The sequence below is a fragment of the Entelurus aequoreus genome, linkage group LG23, assembly GCF_033978785.1.
Source record: "Entelurus aequoreus isolate RoL-2023_Sb linkage group LG23, RoL_Eaeq_v1.1, whole genome shotgun sequence".
Taxonomy (NCBI): Eukaryota; Metazoa; Chordata; class Actinopteri; order Syngnathiformes; family Syngnathidae; genus Entelurus; species Entelurus aequoreus.
In genome coordinates this window covers 7,703,583-7,726,082 of record NC_084753.1, presented here as the reverse complement: position 1 = coordinate 7,726,082, position 22,500 = coordinate 7,703,583, and the positions used below count along the sequence as shown (strand labels likewise).

The following is a 22,500-nucleotide window of genomic DNA, read 5'->3' as shown; positions in this document are numbered from 1 at the left end:
TAAATAAACACTAGCAAAAGTCAGCTAACAATGGAAGCCTTGAAAGCCCTCTAAAAAAATGCAAAAACGTCCAACATTTTATATACCTGCTGTCAGCAAATATGTAATGTAGTAACAGACACATTCATAACAACATGTAATATTCACATATTTTGCTCATTTTAAGCATTAATTTTACAGACGCATCATGACCTTAACAACAACAACTACCACTAATCCCGAACCTTCTATTTTTGAGCCTGAATATACAGAGGATGAGCTATAAGTTTTAGAAGCCGAGTAATAAGCAGATCCCGCAAGTAGCAGTATTGCTAAGTGCTAAACAAGAAATACAAACATTGTGAAACAATCCCACACTGTACAATGTCTGCTCTCAGTGGGATGCCAACTGATGGGATGTTTATATCGTCCCGTTTGGATGAAGAATGAATCCCAATCCTTACGCGGCTAAAACCAAATGAAAAAGGTGGACACAAACTAGTGTCTTTCTCGTGATCTCCACTTCTAAGTTGATTGTTGAAATTGACCAACTTTTTGTCTTATGGCCACAAGCAAGTGAGAGGCAAGATTTATAATCCACAATGAACTTTTACCAGCTCAAGGGCGATGCAGCAGCTCACCGCCTCAGTATGTCAATAGCTGCATTAGCGAGTTACCACTCTGTGATTACTACGCCGCTAAAAGTAGTTCCTCAGTGTTAGTGCTTATAATAATCTCTCTAATACTTGGTGACTAGAATTTGCAGGTCACATGTAAGTATCAACGGTTTTTGGAATAAAAAAAAAAAAAGGGCTTTATGGCTTTATTTTTAACACACAGACAAATCATAATACAGACAGATATTTTTTTACACACATGCAAATCATAATACAGACACTTTTTTTTACACACAAACAAATCATAAAACAGACAGATATTTTTTTTACCCACAGACAAATCAGAATACTGACAGAAATGTTTTTTACACACACACAAATCATAATACAGACATTTTTTTTTACAAACAGACAAATCATAATACAGACAGACATATATTTTTTACACACAGACAAATCATAATACAGACATATATTTTGTTTTACCCACAGACAAATCAGAATACTGACAGAGATATTTTTTTACACACAGAAAAATCAAAATACAGACAATTTTTGTTTACACACAGACAAATCATAACACAGACAGACATATATTTTTTTACACACATACAAATCATAATACAGACACATTTTTTTACACACAAACAAATCATAAAACAGACAGATATTTTTTTTACCCACAGACAAATCAGAATACTGACAGAAATGTTTTTTACACACACACAAATCATAATACAGACTTTTTTTTTTTACAAACAGACAAATCATAATACAGACAGACATATATTTTTTACACACAGACAAATCATAATACAGACATATATTTTGTTTTACCCACAGACAAATCAGAATACTGACAGAGATATTTTTTTACACACAGAAAAATCAAAATACAGACAATTTTTGTTTACACACAGACAAATCATAATACAGACAGACATATATTTTTTTACACACATACAAATCATAATACAGACACATTTTTTTTACACACACACAAATCATAATACAGACACATATTTATTTTTACACACAGACAAATCATAATACTGACATATATTTTTTACACACAGACAGATCATAATACAGACATTTTTTTTTACAAACAGACAAATCATAATACAGACAGAGATATAATTTTTACACACAGACAAATCATAATACAGACATATATTTTGTTTTACCCACAGACAAATCAGAATACTGACAGAGATATTTTTTTACACACAGACAAATCAAAATACAGACAATTTTTGTTTACACCCAGACAAATCATAATACAGACAGACATATATTTTTTTTACACACAGACAAATCATAATACAGACAAATGTTTTTTTACACCCAGACAAATCATAATACAGACATATATTTTTTTACACAGAGACAAATCATAATACAGAGACTTTTTTTAACCCACAGACAAATCAAAATACAGACAATTTTTTACACCCAGTCAAATCATAATACAGACATACATATATATTTTTTTACACACAGACATATCATAATACAGACAAAAATTGTTTTACACACAGACAATTCATAATACAGACATATATTTTTTACACACTGACAAATCAAAATACAGACAGATATTTTGTTTTACACACAGACAAATCAAAATACAGACAATTTTTGTTTACACCCAGACAAATCATAATACAGACAGACATATATTTTTTTACACACAGACAAATCATAATACAGACAAATGTTTTTTTTTACACCCAGACAAATCAAAATACAGACAATTTTTTACACCCAGACAAATCATAATACAGACAGACATTTTTTTTTTTTTACACACAGACATATCATAATACAGACAAAAATTGTTTTACACACAGACAATTCATAATACAGACATATATTTTTTACACACAGACAAATCATAATACAGACAGATATTTTGTTTTACACACAGACAAATCAGAATACTGACAGAAATATTTTTATCCACAGACAAATCAAAATACAGACAATTTTTTACACCCAGACAAATCATAATACAGACAGACATATATATTTTTTTACACACAGACATATCATAATACAGACAAAAATTGTTTTACACACAGACAATTCATAATACAGACATATATTTTTTACACACAGACAAATCATAATACAGACAGATATTTTGTTTTACACACAGACAAATCAGAATACTGACCGAAATATTTTTTACACAGACAAATCAAAATACAGACAATTTTTGCTTACACACAGACAAATCATAATACAGACAGACATATATTTTTTTACACACAGACAAATCATAATACAGACACATTTTTTTTACACACACACAAATCATAATACAGACAAATATTTATTTTTACACACAGACAAATCATAATACAGACATATATTTTTTTACACACAGACAGATCATAATACAACATATATTTTGTTTTACCCACAGACAAATCAAAATACCGACAATTTTTGTTTACACACAGACAAATCATAATACAGACAAATGTATTTTTTTACACACACACAAATCATAATACAGACATATAGTTTTTACACACAGACAAATCATAATACAAACAGGTATTTTTTTTACACACTGACAAATCATAATACGGACAGACAACTTAAATCACACAAAGGCGGCTCTGTTTACACGCACACACATTGCTATACAGACACACACATTAGTACACACACACATGCTTGGATTACACACGCACAGATAAATATACACTTTTGCAATAATACTTTCCCAGCAGGCGCAAGACATTGACGCAACGTTGATTATACGTACAGGTCCTTTAAAAGTGACTTTGAAACAAGGTTGCAGAATAGTTGTGTTTGTACATTGAAACAACGTTGATGTCCAACGTCGGATCCACGTCGTTGGTTGGGAAATGACCACATTTCAATGTCACTTCAAGGTCACAACCTGACATTGATGAAACGTTGTCAAAAAGTGGTGTGTAGTGTGTGTGTGTGTGTGTGTGTGTGTGTGTGTGTGTGTGTGTGTGTGTGTGTGTGTGTGTGTGTGTGTGTGTGTGTGTGTGTGTGTGTGTGTGTGTGTGTGTGTGTGTGTGTGTGTTTAGTGAACATAAACAATAGCAGGATGTGGCTGGGCGGCCACCTTCCTTCCTTGTTGTCTCTCCTCATTCTTGCCAGAATAAACACACAACCCTCAAAATAGCCTGTTAACAAAATAAATGAGGACGGGTTACAGTTACTCAAATCTTATCCGATCAACGTGAGACTGAGAGACGAGCTTCTGTCCAACAGCGCCTCCTAGTTGCCATCTTTGAGTATCAATCAGGCCCTCAGCTTATTTCAACGCAACTAAAACAACACTGACAAGTTTGCCAGCTGCTGACGTTACTGAAGAAGTTGGATGGAGTGACCTTCATGTTCCTGTTCCTGTTGTGTAGAAGTGAAGTGAATTATATTTATATAGCGCTTTTTCTCTAGTGACTCAAAGCGCTTTACATAGTGAAAGCCAATATCTTAAGTTACATTTAAAGCAGTGTGGGTGGCACTGGGCGCAGGTGGGTAAAGTGTCTTGCCCAAGGACACAACAGCAGTGACTAGGATGGCGAAAGTGGGGATCGAACCTGGAACCCTCAAGTTGCTGGCACGGCCACTCTACCAACCGAGCTATACCGATGTTTGGAAGTGACCATCATGTTCCTGTTCCTGTGCTGTAGGTTCCCTGTGCGGAGCTGACCCTCTCCCAGCTGCAGGACATGGCCACAAGACAGCAGCAACACATGGAAGCTCAGCAACACACGCTGGCGGCCAAGGTGAGTGGTCCTCACACACCTGCACACAGGTGAGTGGTCCTCACACACCTGCACACAGGTGAGTGGTCCTCACACACCTGCACACAGGTGAGTGGTCCCTCTCACCTGCACACAGGTGAGTGGTCCCTCATACCTGCACACAGGTGAGTGGTCCTCACACACCTGCACACAGGTGAGTGGTCCTCACACCTGCACACAGGTGAGTGGTTCTCACACACCTGCACACAGGTGAGTGGTTCTCACACACCTGCACACAGGTGAGTGGTCCTCACACCTGCACACAGGTGAGTGGTCCCTCACACCTGCACACAGGTGAGTGGTCCTCACACCTGCACACAGGTGAGTGGTCCTCACACACCTGCACACAGGTGAGTGGTCCTCACACCTGCACACAGGTGAGTGGTCCTCACACCTGCACACAGGTGAGTGGTCCCTCATACCTGCACACAGGTGAGTGGTCCTCACACACCTGCACACAGGTGAGTGGTCCTCACACCTGCACACAGGTGAGTGGTCCCTCACACCTGCACACAGGTCCTCAAATCAAAATGTTGATACTTTAGTTCAGGGGTGTCCAAACTTTTTCCGCCAAGGGCCACACACTGAAAAGTCAAAACATTTGTTGGGCCATATTGATATTTTTTTATACATTTTTTATTTATTTTTTTAAACAGATTCAGTGTCAGATATAATTATTAGTTAGAACATTCCAGCTTTTACATTTCAGAACATTTCAATTGTTTAACTGCATAAAATTGTTCATATACACAAATATTAATGTTCAGTTACACATTTAACAGTGTTTATTATGGTTGTTTCCATTTTTCAAATGTATTGATAAATTAGTATTATTTTTATTTTATAATTAATAACAACATTTTTTAAAGTACATTTTATTTTATTTTTAAGAGCTTCTAGTATTTCTTTCAATATTTTTTTTATTAACTGCATAACCTAGTGTGTCAAAAATTGTTCATATACACAAATATTAATGTTCAGTTACACATTTAACAGTGTTTATGTTTTTTTTCCATTTTTCAAATGTATTGATAAATTAGTATTATTTTTATTTTATAATTAATAACTACATTTTTTAAAGTACTTTTTTTTTTTTTTTAAGAGCTTCTCGTATTTCTTTCAATATTTTTTTAATTAACTGCATAACCTAGTGTGTCAAAAATTGTTCATATACACAAATATTAATGTTCAGTTACACATTTAACAGTGTTTATTATGTTTGTTTACATTTTTCAAATGTATTCATAAGTTAGTATTATATTTATTTTATAATGAATAAATCAACTTTTGAAAGTATTTTTTTTATTTTGAGAGCTTCAAATATTTAAAAAAAATATTATTTTATTTAAAAAAATGCTGAAAAAGACATTATTCATACATATTTAAAGACACAACGTTGTCATTGGTATTAAAATATTAGTTAAACATTTCCAGGTTTTTCTCATTACATTCAAAAATTTTTGCTCTTTTTTTTCTTACATTTTTACTGTTTTATTCCCATGTAAGAATAGAATACAAATAATAATACAACAATTGTTTAACTGCATACAATTGTGCATATACACAAATATTCATGTTCAGTTGCACATTTAACAGTTTTTATTATGTTTTTTTCAGTTTTTCTCATTTATTCATAAGTTAGTATTATTTTTATGTTACAATTAATAACTAAACTTTTTTTAAGTAAATATTATTTTTATTTTGAGAGCTTCTAATATTTTTTTCAATATTCTTTTATTAACTGCATAACATAGCGTGTCAAAAAGTGTGCATATACACAAATATTAATGTTCAGTTACACATTTAACAGTGTTTATTATGGTTGTTTACATTTTTCAAATGTATTCATAAGTTAGTATTATATTTATTTTATAATGAATAAATCAACTTTTTAAAGTATTTTTTTTATTTTGAGAGCTTCTAATATTTTAAAAAAATATTGTTTTATTTAAAAAAATGATGAAAAAGACATTATTCATACATATTTAAAGACACAACGTTGTTATAAATTACTAAGTATATCATTGGTATTAAAATATTAGTTAAACATTTCCAGGTTTTTCTCATTACATTCACATTTTTTTGGTCTTTTTTTTCTTACATTTTCACTGTTTTATTCCCATGTAAGAATAGAATAAAAATAATAATAAAACAATTGTTTAACTGCATACAATTGTGCATATACACAAATATTCATGTTCAGTTGCACATTTAACAGTTTTTATTATGTTTTTTTCAGTTTTTCTCATTTATTCATAAGTTAGTATTATTTTTATGTTATAATTAATAACTAAACTTTTTTTAAGTAAATATTATTTTTATTTTGAGAGCTTCTAATATTTTTTTCAATATTCTTTTATTAACTGCATAACCTAGCGTGTCAAAAATTGTGCATATACACACATATTAATGTTCAGTTACACATTTAACAGTGTTTATTTCAATTGTATTGTATTCATAAGTTAGTATTATTTTTTAAAAATAATTATTAACTCAACTTTTTAAAGTACATTTTCTTTTTATTTTGAGAGCTTGTAATATTTTTTTAAAATATTTTTTTTTTTTTTTTTTAAATGCTGAAAAAGACATTATTCATACATATTTAAAGACACAAATTTGTTATAGATGACTAAGTATATTATTGGTATTAAAATATTAGTTAAAAATGTCCATATTTTTTTCATTACATTCCGATTTTTTTGCTCTTTTTTTGTTACATTTTTACTGTTTTATTGCCGTGTAAGAATAGAATAAAAATATTAATAAAACAATAGTTTAACTGCATACAATTGTGCATATACACAAATATTCATGTTCAGTTGCACATTTAACAGTGTTTATTATGGTTTTTTCAATGTTTCAAATGTATTCATAAGTTAGTATTCTTATTTTATTATTAATAACTAAACTTTTTTTAAAGTAGATTTTCTTTGTATCTTGAGAGCTTTTAATATTTTTTTTATTTAAAAATAAAATGCTGAAACAGACATAATTCATACAAATTAAAAGACCAAACTTTATGTTATAGATGACGAAGTATATAATTGTTATTCATTATTAGTTAAAGATTTTCATGTTTTTCACATTACATTCCGATTTTTTTGCTCTTTTTTTATATTTTAGCTTTAGGTTTTTTTTTTAAGATAGACATGTTATTTGAAAATCTAATTTTAAAAACATTTTTAAATCCGTCTTTTTTATGACTAAATAACATAGTGACTTAAACACACAAAGTAATGTGTAAATAATGTCAATAAGTAGATGAACCATCTGTGGCTGTGAAGTGAACCCTTAGTAAAGTTGTAAATACTGTATATAGAGTAGGCTAACCCATGTGGTTCCTGTGGATGTGAACATAATTACTGTAGTGACTAAATAACATAGTGACTGAAACACACGAAGTAATGTGTAAATAATGTCAATAACTAGATGAACCATCTGTGGCTGTGAAGTGAACCCTTAGTAAAGTTGTAAATACTGTATATAGAGTAGGCTAACCTATGTGGTTCCTGTGGATGTGAACAGTATGGATGTGAACATAATTACTGTAGTGACTAAATAACATAGTGACTGAAACACACAAAGTAATGTGTAAATAATGTCAATAACTAGATGAACCATCTGTGGCTGTGAAGTGAACACTCGTAAGGTTGTAATTACTGTATAGAGTAGGCTAACACATGTGGTTCCTGTGGATGTGAACATAATTACTGTAGTGACTAAATAACATAGTGACTGAAACAGACAGAGTAATGTGTAAATAATGTCAATAACTAGATGAACCATCTGTGGCTGTGAAGTGAACACTAGTAAGGTTGTTAGTACTGTATAGAGTAGACTAACCCATGTGGTTCCTGTGGATGTGAACACAAGTTGTAATTACTAGTGACTAAATAACATAGTGACTGAAACAGACATAATAATGTGTAAATAATGTCAATAAGTAGATGAACCATCTGTGGCTGTGAAGTGAACACTAGTATGGTTGTAAATACTGTATACAGTAGGCTAACCCATGTGGTTCCTGTGGATGTGAACATAATTACTGTAGTGACTAAATAACATAGTGACTGAAACAGACAAGGTAATGTGTAAATAATGTCAATAACTAGATGAACCATCTGTGGCTGTGAAGTGAACACTAGTAAGGTTGTAAATACTGTATACAGTAGGCTAACCCATGTGGTTCCTGTGGATGTGAACACAAGTTGTAATTACTAGTGACTAAATAACAGTGACTGAAACAGACATAGTAATGTGTAAATAATGTCAATAAGTAGATGAACCATCTGTGGCTGTGAAGTGAACACTCGTAAGATTGTAAATACTGTATAGAGCAGGCTAACCCATGTGGTTCCTGTGGATGTGAACATAATTACTGTAGTGACTAAATAATATAGTGACTGAAACAGACAAGGTAATGTGTAAATAATGTCAATAAGTAGATGAACCATTTGTGGCTGTGAAGTGAACACTAGTAAGGTTGTAAATATTGTATATAGAGTAGGCTAACCCATGTGGTTCCTGTGGATGTGAACATAATTACTGTAGTGACTAAATAACATAGTGACTGAAACAGACATAGTAATGTGTAAATAATGTCAATAAGTAGATGAACCATCTGTGGCTGTGAAGTGAACACTAGTAAGGTTGTAAATACTGTATATAGTAGACTAACCCATGTGGTTCCTGTGGATGTGAACATAATTACTGTAGTGACTAAATAACATAGTGACTGAAACACACAAAGTAATGTGTAAATAATGTCAATAACTACATGAACCATATGTGGCTGTGAAGTGAACACTCGTAAGGTTGTAAATACTGTATACAGTAGGCTAACCCATGTGGTTCCTGTGGATGTGAACATAATTACTGTAGTGACTAAATAATATAGTGACTGAAACAGACATAGTAATGTGTAAATAATGTCAATAAGTAGATGAACCATCTGTGGCTGTGAAGTGAACACTAGTAAGGTTGTAAATGCTGTATAGAGTAGGCTAACCCATGTGGTTCCTGTGGATGTGAACATAATTACTGTAGTGACTAAATAACATAGTGACTGAAACACACAAAGTAATGTGTAAATAATGTCAATAACTACATGAACCATCTGTGGCTGTGAAGTGAACACTCGTAAGATTGTAAATACTGTATAGAGCAGGCTAACCCATGTGGTTCCTGTGGATGTGAACATAATTACTGTAGTGACTAAATAATATAGTGACTGAAACAGACAAGGTAATGTGTAAATAATGTCAATAAGTAGATGAACCATTTGTGGCTGTGAAGTGAACACTAGTAAGGTTGTAAATACTGTATAGAGTAGACTAACCCATGTGGTTCCTGTGGATGTGAACATAATTACTGTAGTGACTAAATAACATAGTGACTGAAACAGACATAGTAATGTGTAAATAATGTCAATAAGTAGATGAACCATCTGTGGCTGTGAAGTGAACACTAGTAAGGTTGTAAATACTGTATATAGTAGACTAACCCATGTGGTTCCTGTGGATGTGAACATAATTACTGTAGTGACTAAATAACATAGTGACTGAAACACACAAAGTAATGTGTAAATAATGTCAATAACTACATGAACCATATGTGGCTGTGAAGTGAACACTCGTAAGGTTGTAAATACTGTATACAGTAGGCTAACCCATGTGGTTCCTGTGGATGTGAACATAATTACTGTAGTGACTAAATAATATAGTGACTGAAACAGACATAGTAATGTGTAAATAATGTCAATAAGTAGATGAACCATCTGTGGCTGTGAAGTGAACACTAGTAAGGTTGTAAATGCTGTATAGAGTAGGCTAACCCATGTGGTTCCTGTGGATGTGAACATAATTACTGTAGTGACTAAATAACATAGTGACTGAAACACACAAAGTAATGTGTAAATAATGTCAATAACTACATGAACCATCTGTGGCTGTGAAGTGAACACTCGTAAGGTTGTAAATACTGTATACAGTAGGCTAACCCATGTGGTTCCTGTGGATGTGAACATAATTACTGTAGTGACTAAATAACATAGTGACTGAAACAGACAAGGTAATGTGTAAATAATGTCAATAAGTAGATGAACCATTTGTGGCTGTGAAGTGAACACTAGTAAGGTTGTAAATACTGTATAGAGTAGGCTAACCCATGTGGTTCCTGTGGATGTGAACACAAGTTGTAATTACTAGTGACTAAATAACAGTGACTGAAACAGACATAGTAATGTGTAAATAATGTCAATAAGTAGATGAACCATCTGTGGCTGTGAAGTGAACACTAGTAAGGTTGTAAATACTGTATATAGAGTAGACTAACCCATGTGGTTCCTGTGGATGTGAACATAATTACTGTAGTGACTAAATAACATAGTGACTGAAACACACAAAGTAATGTGTAAATAATGTCAATAACTACATGAACCATCTGTGGCTGTGAAGTGAACACTCGTAAGATTGTAAATACTGTATAGAGTAGGCTAACCCATGTGGTTCCTGTGGATGTGAACATAATTACTGTAGTGACTAAATAACATAGTGACTGAAACAGACAAGGTAATGTGTAAATAATGTCAATAAGTAGATGAACCATTTGTGGCTGTGAAGTGAACACTAGTAAGGTTGTAAATACTGTATAGAGTAGGCTAACCCATGTGGTTCCTGTGGATGTGAACACTAGTTGTAATTACTAGTGACTAAATAACAGTGACTGAAACAGACATAGTAATGTGTAAATAATGTCAATAAGTAGATGAACCATCTGTGGCTGTGAAGTGAACACTAGTAAGGTTGTAAATACTGTATATAGAGTAGACTAACCCATGTGGTTCCTGTGGATGTGAACATAATTACTGTAGTGACTAAATAACATAGTGACTGAAACACACAAAGTAATGTGTAAATAATGTCAATAACTACATGAACCATCTGTGGCTGTGAAGTGAACACTCGTAAGATTGTAAATACTGTATAGAGTAGGCTAACCCATGTGGTTCCTGTGGATGTGAACACAAGTTGTAATTACTGTAGTGACTAAATAACATAGTGACTGAAACAGAAAGTAATGTGTAAATAATGTCAATAACTAGATGAACCATCTGTGGCTGTGAAGTGAACACTAGTAAGGTTGTTAATACTGTATAGAGTAGACTAACCCATGTGGTTCCTGTGGATGTGAACACAAGTTTTAATTACTGTAGTGACTGAAACGGACAAAGTATTGTGTAAATAATGTAAATAATGGTTAGTTTGAGCACACGGAACCAACCTCTGCTTCAGTGTGTGTGTGTGTGTGTGTGTGTGTGTGTGTGTGTGTGTGTGTGTGTGTGTGTGTGTGTGTGTGTGTGTGTGTGTGTGTGTGTGTGTGTGTGTGTGTGTGTGTGTGTGTGTGTGTGTGTGTGTGTGTGTGTGTGTGTGTGTGAAGATTTTGTAAGGAAACACTTAATTTTCCAGGGAATAATTGTGCTGCCATCTTCCGCTAATCATGTTACACAAAACATTGACTACGTTATTTGTTTAAAAATAGATTTGCGGTTTGAGCGGCAGGCTTCCGTAGCACACAAAGTGCCGATCGGCAGACGTTGGCGGTCAATATTTGTTTTCGCACAATTTGGTGACATATATTAAGTAGAAAGGTACCGTATTTTCCGAACTATAGAGCGCACCGGCATATTAGCCGCAGCCACTAAATTGTAGGGGATTTAGTTCCCATGTATTAGGCGCAGTGGAGTAAAAGCCGCAGAAATATACGTTGTGAAATGAGTTATTTACATATAAATAATCTGAAAATGTTTATTTACAAACCTCGATTGTTTCTAAACAGTGCCTGCAACACGGCAGTAAAACGGCTGATCAAACAAAACAGAAGTGACCGCTAGCTCTCCAATCCGCTAAAGAGACTCAATAACTCCACGGTGACGTTTCGGTGAATTTACTGAGGGATTTGCCAAACTGAAACGATAGAAAAAGAATGCCATTGTAAGTTAAAAATACTAACACTACTTACACTTGCAAAAGTGTTAGCATGTTAGCTAAAGCTAAGATTACGATGGCACGTGCACATCTCCTGCAGACATCACACATAAGGCGGTTTAGTAAGTTTGAGTTATACTGTAAATATTCCAAACGTTGCTTGTCGTTGTGAATGAGGAATCCACACGAGTAAAGACACTATTTTAAAACGAGAATCATTTTGAATGAAATCGTTACCCCGTGAATCGAATCGAATCGTTTGGTGCCCAAAGAGTCACGGCCCTACAGTAAAAGGAATACATGAAAGACTATAGATCATGGGACTACATTGTTGGTGTTTTTATGGAGACCATGAAGTCACACATTTTCAAATGACAATTATTTAGTCTTTTTAAAGGGAAAATGAGACGTTGACTCCAAACATCACAGCAAAAACGTTTAATATTTATTCTTCATATTTAAATTATTATGTGTTCTTTTCTTTTTCTTTATATTTTAGGAGCAGCGTTTGAGGTATCTTCAACACGGAGGCAGATCCAACCAGGGACTGACACAGGTGAGAACTCACCTGTGGACATGGATACAGCTTTTGAGAGCTAAATGATATGAATATTGTATAGTGCATGTAGCTGGTGTTTACGCTCCTTAACCCTAGGGGCGGGGTTAGCAACCCAAGATGATCAAAGACCCTTTTTGGACCAGAAATACAAAAAACGAATCTGTCAGGAGCCGCAAAAAATGAAAAGTCTTATATAAGTGTTATAATGAAGGCAACACATGATGTAAGTGTCTATATTAGTTATATTAGCCTACTATCAAAATGACTTTAAAAGTCTTATATGAGTGTTATAATGAAGACAACACATGATGTAAGTGTCTATATTAGCTATATTAGCCTACTATCAAAATGACTTAAAAAGTCTTATATAAGTGTTGTAATGAAGACAACACATGATGTAAGTGTCTATATTAGCTATATTAGCCTACTATCAAAATGACTTAAAAAGTCTTATATAAGTGTTATAATGAAGACAACACATGATGTAAGTGTCTATATTAGTTATATTAGCCTACTATCAAAATGACTTTAAAAGTCTTATATAAGTGTTATAATGAAGACAACACATGATGTAAGTGTCTATATTAGCTATATTAGCCTACTATCAAAATGACTTAAAAAGTCTTATATAAGTGTTGTAATGAAGACAACACATGATGTAAGTGTCTATATTAGCTATATTAGCCTACTATCAAAATGACTTAAAAAGTCTTATATAAGTGTTATAATGAAGACAACACATGATGTAAGTGTCTATATTAGTTATATTAGCCTACTATCAAAATGACTTTAAAAGTCTTATATAAGTGTTATAATGAAGACAACACATGATGTAAGTGTCTATATGAGTTATATTAGCCTACTATCAAAATGACTTTAAAAGTCTTATATAAGTGTTATAATGAAGACAACACATGATGTAAGTGTCTATATTAGTTATATTAGCCTACTATCAAAATGACTTTAAAAGTCTTATATAAGTGTTATAATGAAGGCAACACATGATGTAAGTGTCTATATTAGTTATATTAGCCTACTATCAAAATGACTTTAAAAGTCTTATATAAGTGTTTAATGAAGACAACACATGACGTAAGTGTCTATATTAGCTATATTAGCCTACTATCAAAATGACTTTAAAAGTCTTATATAAGTGTTATAATGAAGGCAACACATGATGTAAGTGTCTATATTAGCTATATTAGCCTACTATCAAAATGACTTTAAAAGTTTTACTTATAGTTGTCACAGAACAACTTCATGTTTGTAATCCTCGTTCAGTCTGAAGCTGAGAAGCTACAACGGCTGAAGGAGCGAGTGGAGACCCAGGAGGCAAAGCTGAAGAAGATCCGAGCCATGAGAGGACAAGTGGACTACAGTAAACTGATCAACGGCAACCTCTGTAAGTCTGCCTCCTATTTATCAATTGTTGATCAGTTGACAATAATTCAATATTTATGTGTATTGACCCCCCCTGCTTGGCAACTGAACTCAAAAAGTTGTTGATCTTTGAGGGAATGTCATAAACGGGATAAGGAACACACTATTGAATTTTTTGGGGGTGTTCCGTGTCGTTTCTGCCATGTTTCCTGTCGTTTACGTTACATGCTAGTGTGCATGCTAGTGTCCCCGCCTCCGCCCACAGAGGCAAAGAGACCAAATGACTGACGTGAAGGTTAATTTATGCTGAGACCGAGGCAAAGACTGAACCGCTGGCAGTCGTTGTAGGTCGGTAGGTCGGTAGGTCGGTCTTTATTGTCATTGCTCACGTCCAACGAAACTTTGCTTTCAGCACAAACCCGTTCAAGATGAGACAAACAAACAGTGTACAGGGTTACAGAACAGGAACACTGATGGGTCGCCACAAGGCGCCCCGTCAAAGATGGGGGAAAGGTCAACGCTGGGGAAGGATGAGTAAAAAATACACTCTAGACTGGGCTTCTAAGGGGGCCCGTCTGGAGTGGGAAAAAACCTCCATAGTAAAGCACATATACATATTACAACATACATCTGGAGACTTGGGTGCGTCGTGAGCTGGGCGGCAGCCGAGGGCAGGGCACTTGGCGGTCCGATCCTCGGCTACATAAGCTAGCTCTTGGGATGTGGAATGTCACCTCGCTGGGGGGGAAGGAGAACAGAGACCTTAAGCTACATACCAGGGTAGCGGTCTATTTAGCTGTGGTCATGACGACCCTCCTCTACAGCTGTGAAGCGTGGACCCTGTACAGCCGCCACCTCAGGATGCTGGAGGCCTTCCACATCAGGTGCTTACAATGCATCCTGGGGATATCCTGGAAGGACAGAGTCCCCCACACTGAAATACTCTGCAAGACCAACTGCACCAGTGTGGAGGCTACAGTCACCCAGCACCAACTTCGCTGGCTAGGCCACGTTATCAGGATGCCAGAAGAACGCTTACCACGCAAGGTGCTTTATGGTCAGCTTCATCTTGGTCACCGCTTGGCAGGAGGCCCAAAAAAGCGTTATAAAGATCAAATGAAGACTGTCATGAAGAAATGCGGCCTGAACCCAACCCAGCTGGAGGACACTGCAGCCCAACGTTCCACCTGGCGGCAGCTCCTCCAACAAGGAGTTCATAAGCTTGAGGAGGACCAAAGTGGTCAACGAGCCAGGAAGCGTCAAAGAAGGCATGAAGCCATTGCCACACCTGCACCCCCAGTCAGTGCCTTCACCTGCTCTGTTTGCGGCAGATCATGTGGATCACGGATTGGACTATTCAGCCACATGAGGACTCACAAAACATAGAGATGGATTGTCGTCATCGGATATGATGGACAACCTTAAGCAAGTAAGGGGGGGAAGGAGCCTGAGCTAGTGCGTGAGGTGGAGAAGTTCCGGCTGGATATAGTCGGACTCACTTCGACGCACAGCAAGGGCTCTGGAACCAGGGGCTGGACTCTCTTCCACACTGGCGTGTGTCGCCCGGAAAAGGGTGGAGTGCCATCTCCGGGTTGGGGAGGAGACCCTGCCCCAAGTGGAGGAGTTCAAGTACCTCTGAGTCGTGTTCACGAGTGAGGGAAGAGTGGATGGTGAGATCGACAGGCGGATCGGTGCGGCGTCTTCAGTAATGCGGACGCTGTCTCGATCCGTTGTGGTGAAGAAGGAGCTGAGCCGGAGCTCTCAATTTACTGGTCGATCTACGTTCCCATCCTCACCTATGGTCATGAGCTTTGGGTTATGACCGAAAGGATAAGATCACGGGTACAAGCGGTCAAAATGAGTTTCCTCCCCCGAGTGGCGGGGCTCTCCCTTAGAGATAGGGTGAGAAGCTCTGCCATCCAGGGGGAGCTCAGAGTAAAGCCGCTGCTCCTCCACATCAAGAGGAGCCAGATAAGGTGGTTTGGGCATCTGGTCAGGATGCCACCCGAACGCCTCCCTAGGGCACGTCGGACCGGTAGGAGGCCACGGGGAAGACCCAGGTTACGTTGGGAAGACTATGTCTCCCGGCTGGCCTGGGAACGACTTGGGATCCCCCGGGAGGAGCTGGACCAAGTGGCTGGGGTGAGGAAAGTCTGGGCGTCTCTGCTTAGGCGGAAAACATGGATGGATGGATGGATATATGCGTCTGTTGGAATGAATAATTGTGTATTGTCAAATGTAATACTGTTTTACTTTGTCTGTGTCCAGCCGCAGAGATTGACCACGTGAGCAGCCTGTTTCAAGAGAAGCAGGCAGAGCTGCAGTCTGCTGTGGTCCGAGTCGACCAGGTAACCTTGTGGCTTCAAGGAGTCTCGTTCTCGAGGTCTCCTAAGAATGATTTGTAAAACTATTTTTAAACAGCTGACCCAACAGCTGGAAGATCTGAGGAAAGGACGACTGCAATTGCATTCTGCCGCGTCCCAGAAGGGGACACTCAACAGGGGTGTGACCGCTGGAATGAAAGGGTCTCCGCTATCAGGCACTGCGGCTTTAGAACTGAGGAAACTCTACCAAGAGTTACAGGTAATAAAATACAACGATTTCCAAAAAGGGGAGAACACTTCTAATGCTGTCGTACCCAGGCTCGTAACCATCACAACCTGGAGCGCGGCAGCAAGTTTGCCCAGAGCAAGGAGCTGCTGAACAAGAAGAACAGCCAGGTGACCGCCATGGACCAACGCATTGGAGACCTGAGGGAGCGACTGCATAAGAAGCGAGCAGAAGTACGTTACTCTTGAGGTTCCGAGGCAGACGACAATGTGTCCACCTGCTCCGTCTCTCACTCTGTAGTTGGCTCGCATGAACGGAGGAGGCCCGGCCTTTCCCCAAAGCTCTGCCCGTCCGAGCGGTGGAGTTTCAGGCCGAGTGGCTGCGGTTTTCCCCTACATCAAAGCTCCACCAGAAGGGGGACAGGAAGTCGGCTACAAGCTCTCACCCGACCCATCGCCCAAAGCCACTCCACTCACTCACATCCGCTCCTTGTCGGGTATGTTTGAAACAACTTTTATACAACTTAAGATGTGTTTACTTCCTGTCACATCTGTTCTTTCTAACTGGCTGCTTTTCTCCTTCCTTTTCCTGACCGTTGCCTTCCTCCTGCCCCTTTCATCCGTCGTTGTTTCCGTCTCCATCCTTACTTGTTACCTGGTGTGTGTCACTGTTGCTATGATGCCACTTCACTGCCATCATACCGCCCCTCATTGGTTGGTCCTGATGCGGCCCCCGTTGTCCTGTTGTTACTGTGTGGTGTGTTTCCGTTGTTGTTACTGTGCTGATGGCCGTGGTCAAACAGACGAGGACAGGAGTGGCGTCAGGAAGCCTCCCAGCCAATGGCAAGTGTCAGATTTAGACATCGTCCTGTCAGATGGAAACGACACCTGCCAAGGGCCTCGGTCTCCCCAGGGGTTCAAGAGTGACACTAACAGCGCCAGTGAGTGTTTGAGGGGGAAACTTCCTCTGTAGCGTCCCACATCTTCACTCTCCACTTATCCAGTATGAAGATGGGGAAACTTCCTCTGTAGCGTCCCACATCTTCACTCTCCACTTATCCAGTATGAAGAGGGGGAAACTTCCTCTGTAGCGTCCCACATCTTCATTCTCCACTTATCCAGTATGAAGAGGGGGAAACTTCCTCTGTCGCGTCCCACATCTTCATTCTCCACTTATCCAGTATGAAGAGGGGGAAACTTCCTCTGTAGCGTCCCACATCTTCACTCTCCACTTATCCAGTATGAAGATGGTCACCTTCCATCCAGAATGTGTGCTAAAATTGAGTCCAAGGTTTTAAAAACTACAAAAGCAGTGAAGTTGTCACGTTGTGTAAATGGTAAATAAAAAGAGAATACAACAAATCCTTTTCAACTTATATTCAATTGAATAGACTGCAAAGACAAGTTTTTTCATGTTCACACTGAGAAACTTAATCATGAACTTAGAATTTAATGGCAGCAACACATTGCAAAAAAGGCATTTTTACCAGTGTGTTACATGGCCTTTCCTTTTAACAACACTCAGCAAAGGTTTGGGAACTGAGGAGACACATTTTTGAAGTGGAATTCTTTCCCATTCTTGCTTGATGTACAGCTTAAGTTGTTCAACAGTCTCCCTTCTCATATTTTAGCCTTCACACATTTTCAATGTCTGGACTACAGGCAGACCAGTCTAGTACCCGCACTCTTTTACTATGAAGCCATGCGTGGCTTGGCATTGTCTTGCTGAAATAAGCAGGGGCGTCCATGGTAACGTTGCTTGGATGGCAACATATGTTGCTCCAAAAGCTGTACGTACCTTTCACCTTTCAGCATTAATGGTGCCTTCACAGATGTGTAAGTTACCCATGTCTTGGGCACTAATACACCCCCATACCATCACACATGCTGCCTTTTACACTTTGCGCCTAGAACAATCCGGATGGTTCTTTTCCTCTTTGGTCCGGAGGACACGACGTCCACAGTTTCCACAAACAATTTGAAATGTGGACTCGTCAGACCACAGAACACTTTTCCACTTTGCATCAGTCCATCTTAGATGAGCTCAGGCCCAGCCTTGCGTTTCTGGGTGTTGTTGATAAATGTCTTTGGCTTTGCATAGTAGAGTTTTAACTTGCACTTACAGATGTAGTGACAAACTGCAGTTACTGACAGTGGGTTTCTGAAGTGTTCCTAAGCCCAAGTGGTGATATCCTTTACGCACTGATGTCACTTTTTGATGCAGTACCCGCTGAGGGATGTTTTCGATCTTTTCGCTTATGTGCAGTGATTTCTCCAGATTCTCTGAAACTTTTGATGATATTACGGAGCGTAGATGGTGAAATCCCTAAATTCCTTGCAAGAGCTGGTTGAGAAATGTTGTTCTTCAACAATTTGCTCAGGCATTTGTTGACAAAGTGGTGACCCTCGCCCCGTCCTTGTTTGTGAATGACTGAGCATTTCATGGAAGCTGCTTTTATACCCAATCATGGCACCCACCTGTTCCCAATCAGCCTGTTCACCTGTGAGATGTTCCAAATAAGTCTTTGATGAGCATTCCTCAACTTTCTCAGTCTTTTTTTGCCACTTGTGCCAGCTTTTTTGAAACATGTCGCAGGCATCAAACTCCAAATGAGCTAATATTTGCCAATAATTACAAAGTTTTCAAGTTCAGACGTTAAATATTTTGTCTTTGCAGTCTATTCAATTGAATATAAGTTGAAAAGGATTTGCAAATCATTGTATTCTCTTTTTATTTACCATTTACACAACGTGACAACTTCACTGCTTTTGGGGTTTCTAGTATCTTAAATTCATGTTTGGTGTAAATGGAACAGATGGTAGTGCGTCATAGTGCGTTAGAGAAGCCTCTGTAAACACACAAGGGGAACAAAAGGAGCAGAGAAGAGCAAACGGCCGTAACAAAGGCACATCAAAAGATACCGGTATGGCGGTATTGTCTCGAATGTATACATCTTTCTAAAATATATCAGCATTAAGTATAATTCCGATATACCGCGCAGCCATACACCTAACTAACTACTATGGATCTCTCTGGACGATTCGATTCACATCTCGATACATGGGTTACGATGCGTTTCAAAAATGATGCGTGAGGATAAATAGCTAGGACCTTGGCACCAAACACTCAGACTAGATCTGTCCAAGCTAAGTCTATGAGCATGAAGTGATGAAACCCACTCGGATGAGAGGCCAAACGTCCTCTAAGACGTCATCACTTCAATAAGTGATCTTACCCACAGGGAGTTTGCATTCATTTTAACAGTCTGACAAATTAATGCTGCCGTTATGTCGCCATTTATTGGACAAGGTAAGTTATTCTGGTCAATGACCTTTCATTATGCTCTTACTAGAGGTATCCATCCATCCATTTTCTACCGCTTGTCCCTTTTCGGGGTCGCGGAGGGTGCTGGAGCCTATTTCAGCTGCATTCGGGCGGAGTGCACAGCTTTCACTTATATCACCCCATGCAGACAACCTTCCCTAGTCATGGTGCAAAGAAAAACAAATCCAACCAACACCAAAAGTCAACAGACGTGGTCGCACATAACACAACCTGCTCACTGAACTTTGTGGCTATTATACAAAACATCCATGCGCCATAAAAAATACAATATTTCACTTATTTGATTTCATTTGATTTTTACTAAATCAAATCAAACCATTTAAATCCATTATAAAGCAAAATGCAAAACACTCTACACGGAAGTAAACAAGTTAGTAGTCCAACTTTATATATATTTAGTTACTTTAAATGCAGTCGGCTTTCGGCCCGAGGGTTCTGTGGTTTATCCAATATACTGTGCTCAATACCGGGGTAGAGCGGAATATACGTTAGGTCAGGAAAAACAAAGAGGCTTTATCATCCCTACAAGCCTGTTTCGTCATTTATTTATATAGTATATAAATAAAATAAAATAAAAATTCTCTGACGAGCAGGGAAACCTTTGAAACAGGCTTGTAGGGATGATATAGCCTCTGTGTTTTTTCTGACCTAATGTGTGTGTATATATATATATATATATATATATATATATATATATATATATATATATATATATATATACACACACACACATATATTAGGGTTGTCAAAATTAACAAGAAACTCATGTGATTAATCACGAGAAATGATCGCACTAATCATGTACACGCTCCATTAAACTTGCAGTTTATGTTGACCGTAAAAGGCTCTTTGACCTTCCCCGCGATACAATCAGTGAACAATAAAAGGTTTCTGGATGACATTCTTACAGTAGAATAGTACTGCGTCGTTTTTTCAGTTATTTTTTTAATTTTGCAAGCGATTAATCACGGTAGTCACCTGTGATTAATCGTGATTAATCCAAATTTGCAAAATGTATACAATAATCTGATTAAAAAAGATAATCAGAGGACATATATACATATACTGTATATGTATATGTATATATATATATATATATATATATATATATATATATATATATATATATATATATATATATATATATATATATATATATATATATATATACTATATTGCCAAAAATATTTGGCCTACCATCCAAATGATAAGAATGAGGTGTCCTAATCGCTTGACCCGGTGTATCAAATCAAGCACTTAGGCATGGAAACTGTTTCTACAAACATTTGTGAAAGAATGGGCCACTCTCAGTGATTTCCAGCATGGAACTGTCAACAAATCCAGTCTACAAATTTCCTCCGTCCTAAATATTCCAAAGTCAACTGTCGGCTTTATTATAAGAAAATGCAAGAGTTTGGGAACAACAGCAACTCAGCCACCAAGTGGTAGGCCACCTAAACTGACAGAGAGGGGTCAGCGGGGGAATTATGGTGTGGCGTTGTTTTTCCGGAGTTGGGCTTGGCCCCTTAGTTCCACTGAGAGGAACTTTGAATGCTCCATTTTAGACAATTCCATGCTCCCAAACTTGTGGGAACAGTTTGGAGCGGGCCCCTTCCTCTTCCAACATGACTGTGCACCAATGCACAAAGACATGGATGACAGAGTCTGGTGTGGATGAACTTGACTGGCCTCCACAGAGTCCTGACCTGAACCCGATAGAACACCTTTGGGATGAATTAGAAGGGAGACTGAGAGCCAGGCCTTCTCCACCAACATCAGTGTGTGACCTCACCATTGCGCTTTTGGAAGAATGGTGGAAAATTCCTACAAACACACTCTGCAACCTTGTGGACAGCCTTCCCAGAAGAGTTGAAGCTGTAATAGCTGCAAAAGGTCATATTGAACCCTATGGGTTAGGAATGGGATGGCACTTCAAGTTCATATTTGAGTCAAGGCAGGTGGCCAAATACTTTTAGTATATATATATATATATATATATATATATATATATATATATATATATATATATATATATATATATATATATATATATATATATATATATATATATATATGTATATGTATATATATATATATATATATATATATATATATGTATATGTATATATATACATATATATGTATATGTATGTATATATATGTATATGTATATATATACATATATATGTATATATATATATATATATATATATATATGTATATATATATATATATATATATATATATATATATGTGTATATATATATATGTGTATATATATATATATA

At 37.1% G+C, this 22,500-nt stretch overlaps 1 protein-coding gene across 3 annotated transcripts in view; it reads left to right on the top strand.

Moving 5' to 3' along the window:
- Nucleotides 1-22,500, top strand: part of LOC133640372 (apoptosis-stimulating of p53 protein 1-like) — a 115,649-nt gene that overhangs the window by 53,331 nt on the left and 39,818 nt on the right. For 2 of the 3 annotated variants that reach the window (XM_062033756.1, XM_062033758.1), the window contains 8 exons: nt 4,280-4,375; nt 12,878-12,934; nt 14,219-14,339; nt 16,586-16,665; nt 16,739-16,900; nt 16,960-17,100; nt 17,168-17,363; nt 17,670-17,807. In XM_062033756.1, the coding sequence (XP_061889740.1) occupies nt 4,280-4,375; nt 12,878-12,934; nt 14,219-14,339; nt 16,586-16,665; nt 16,739-16,900; nt 16,960-17,100; nt 17,168-17,363; nt 17,670-17,807 (991 nt within the window). The remainder of the gene's footprint in view (nt 1-4,279; nt 4,376-12,877; nt 12,935-14,218; nt 14,340-16,585; nt 16,666-16,738; nt 16,901-16,959; nt 17,101-17,167; nt 17,364-17,669; nt 17,808-22,500) is intronic. The other variant, XM_062033757.1, reaches the window with a different exon arrangement.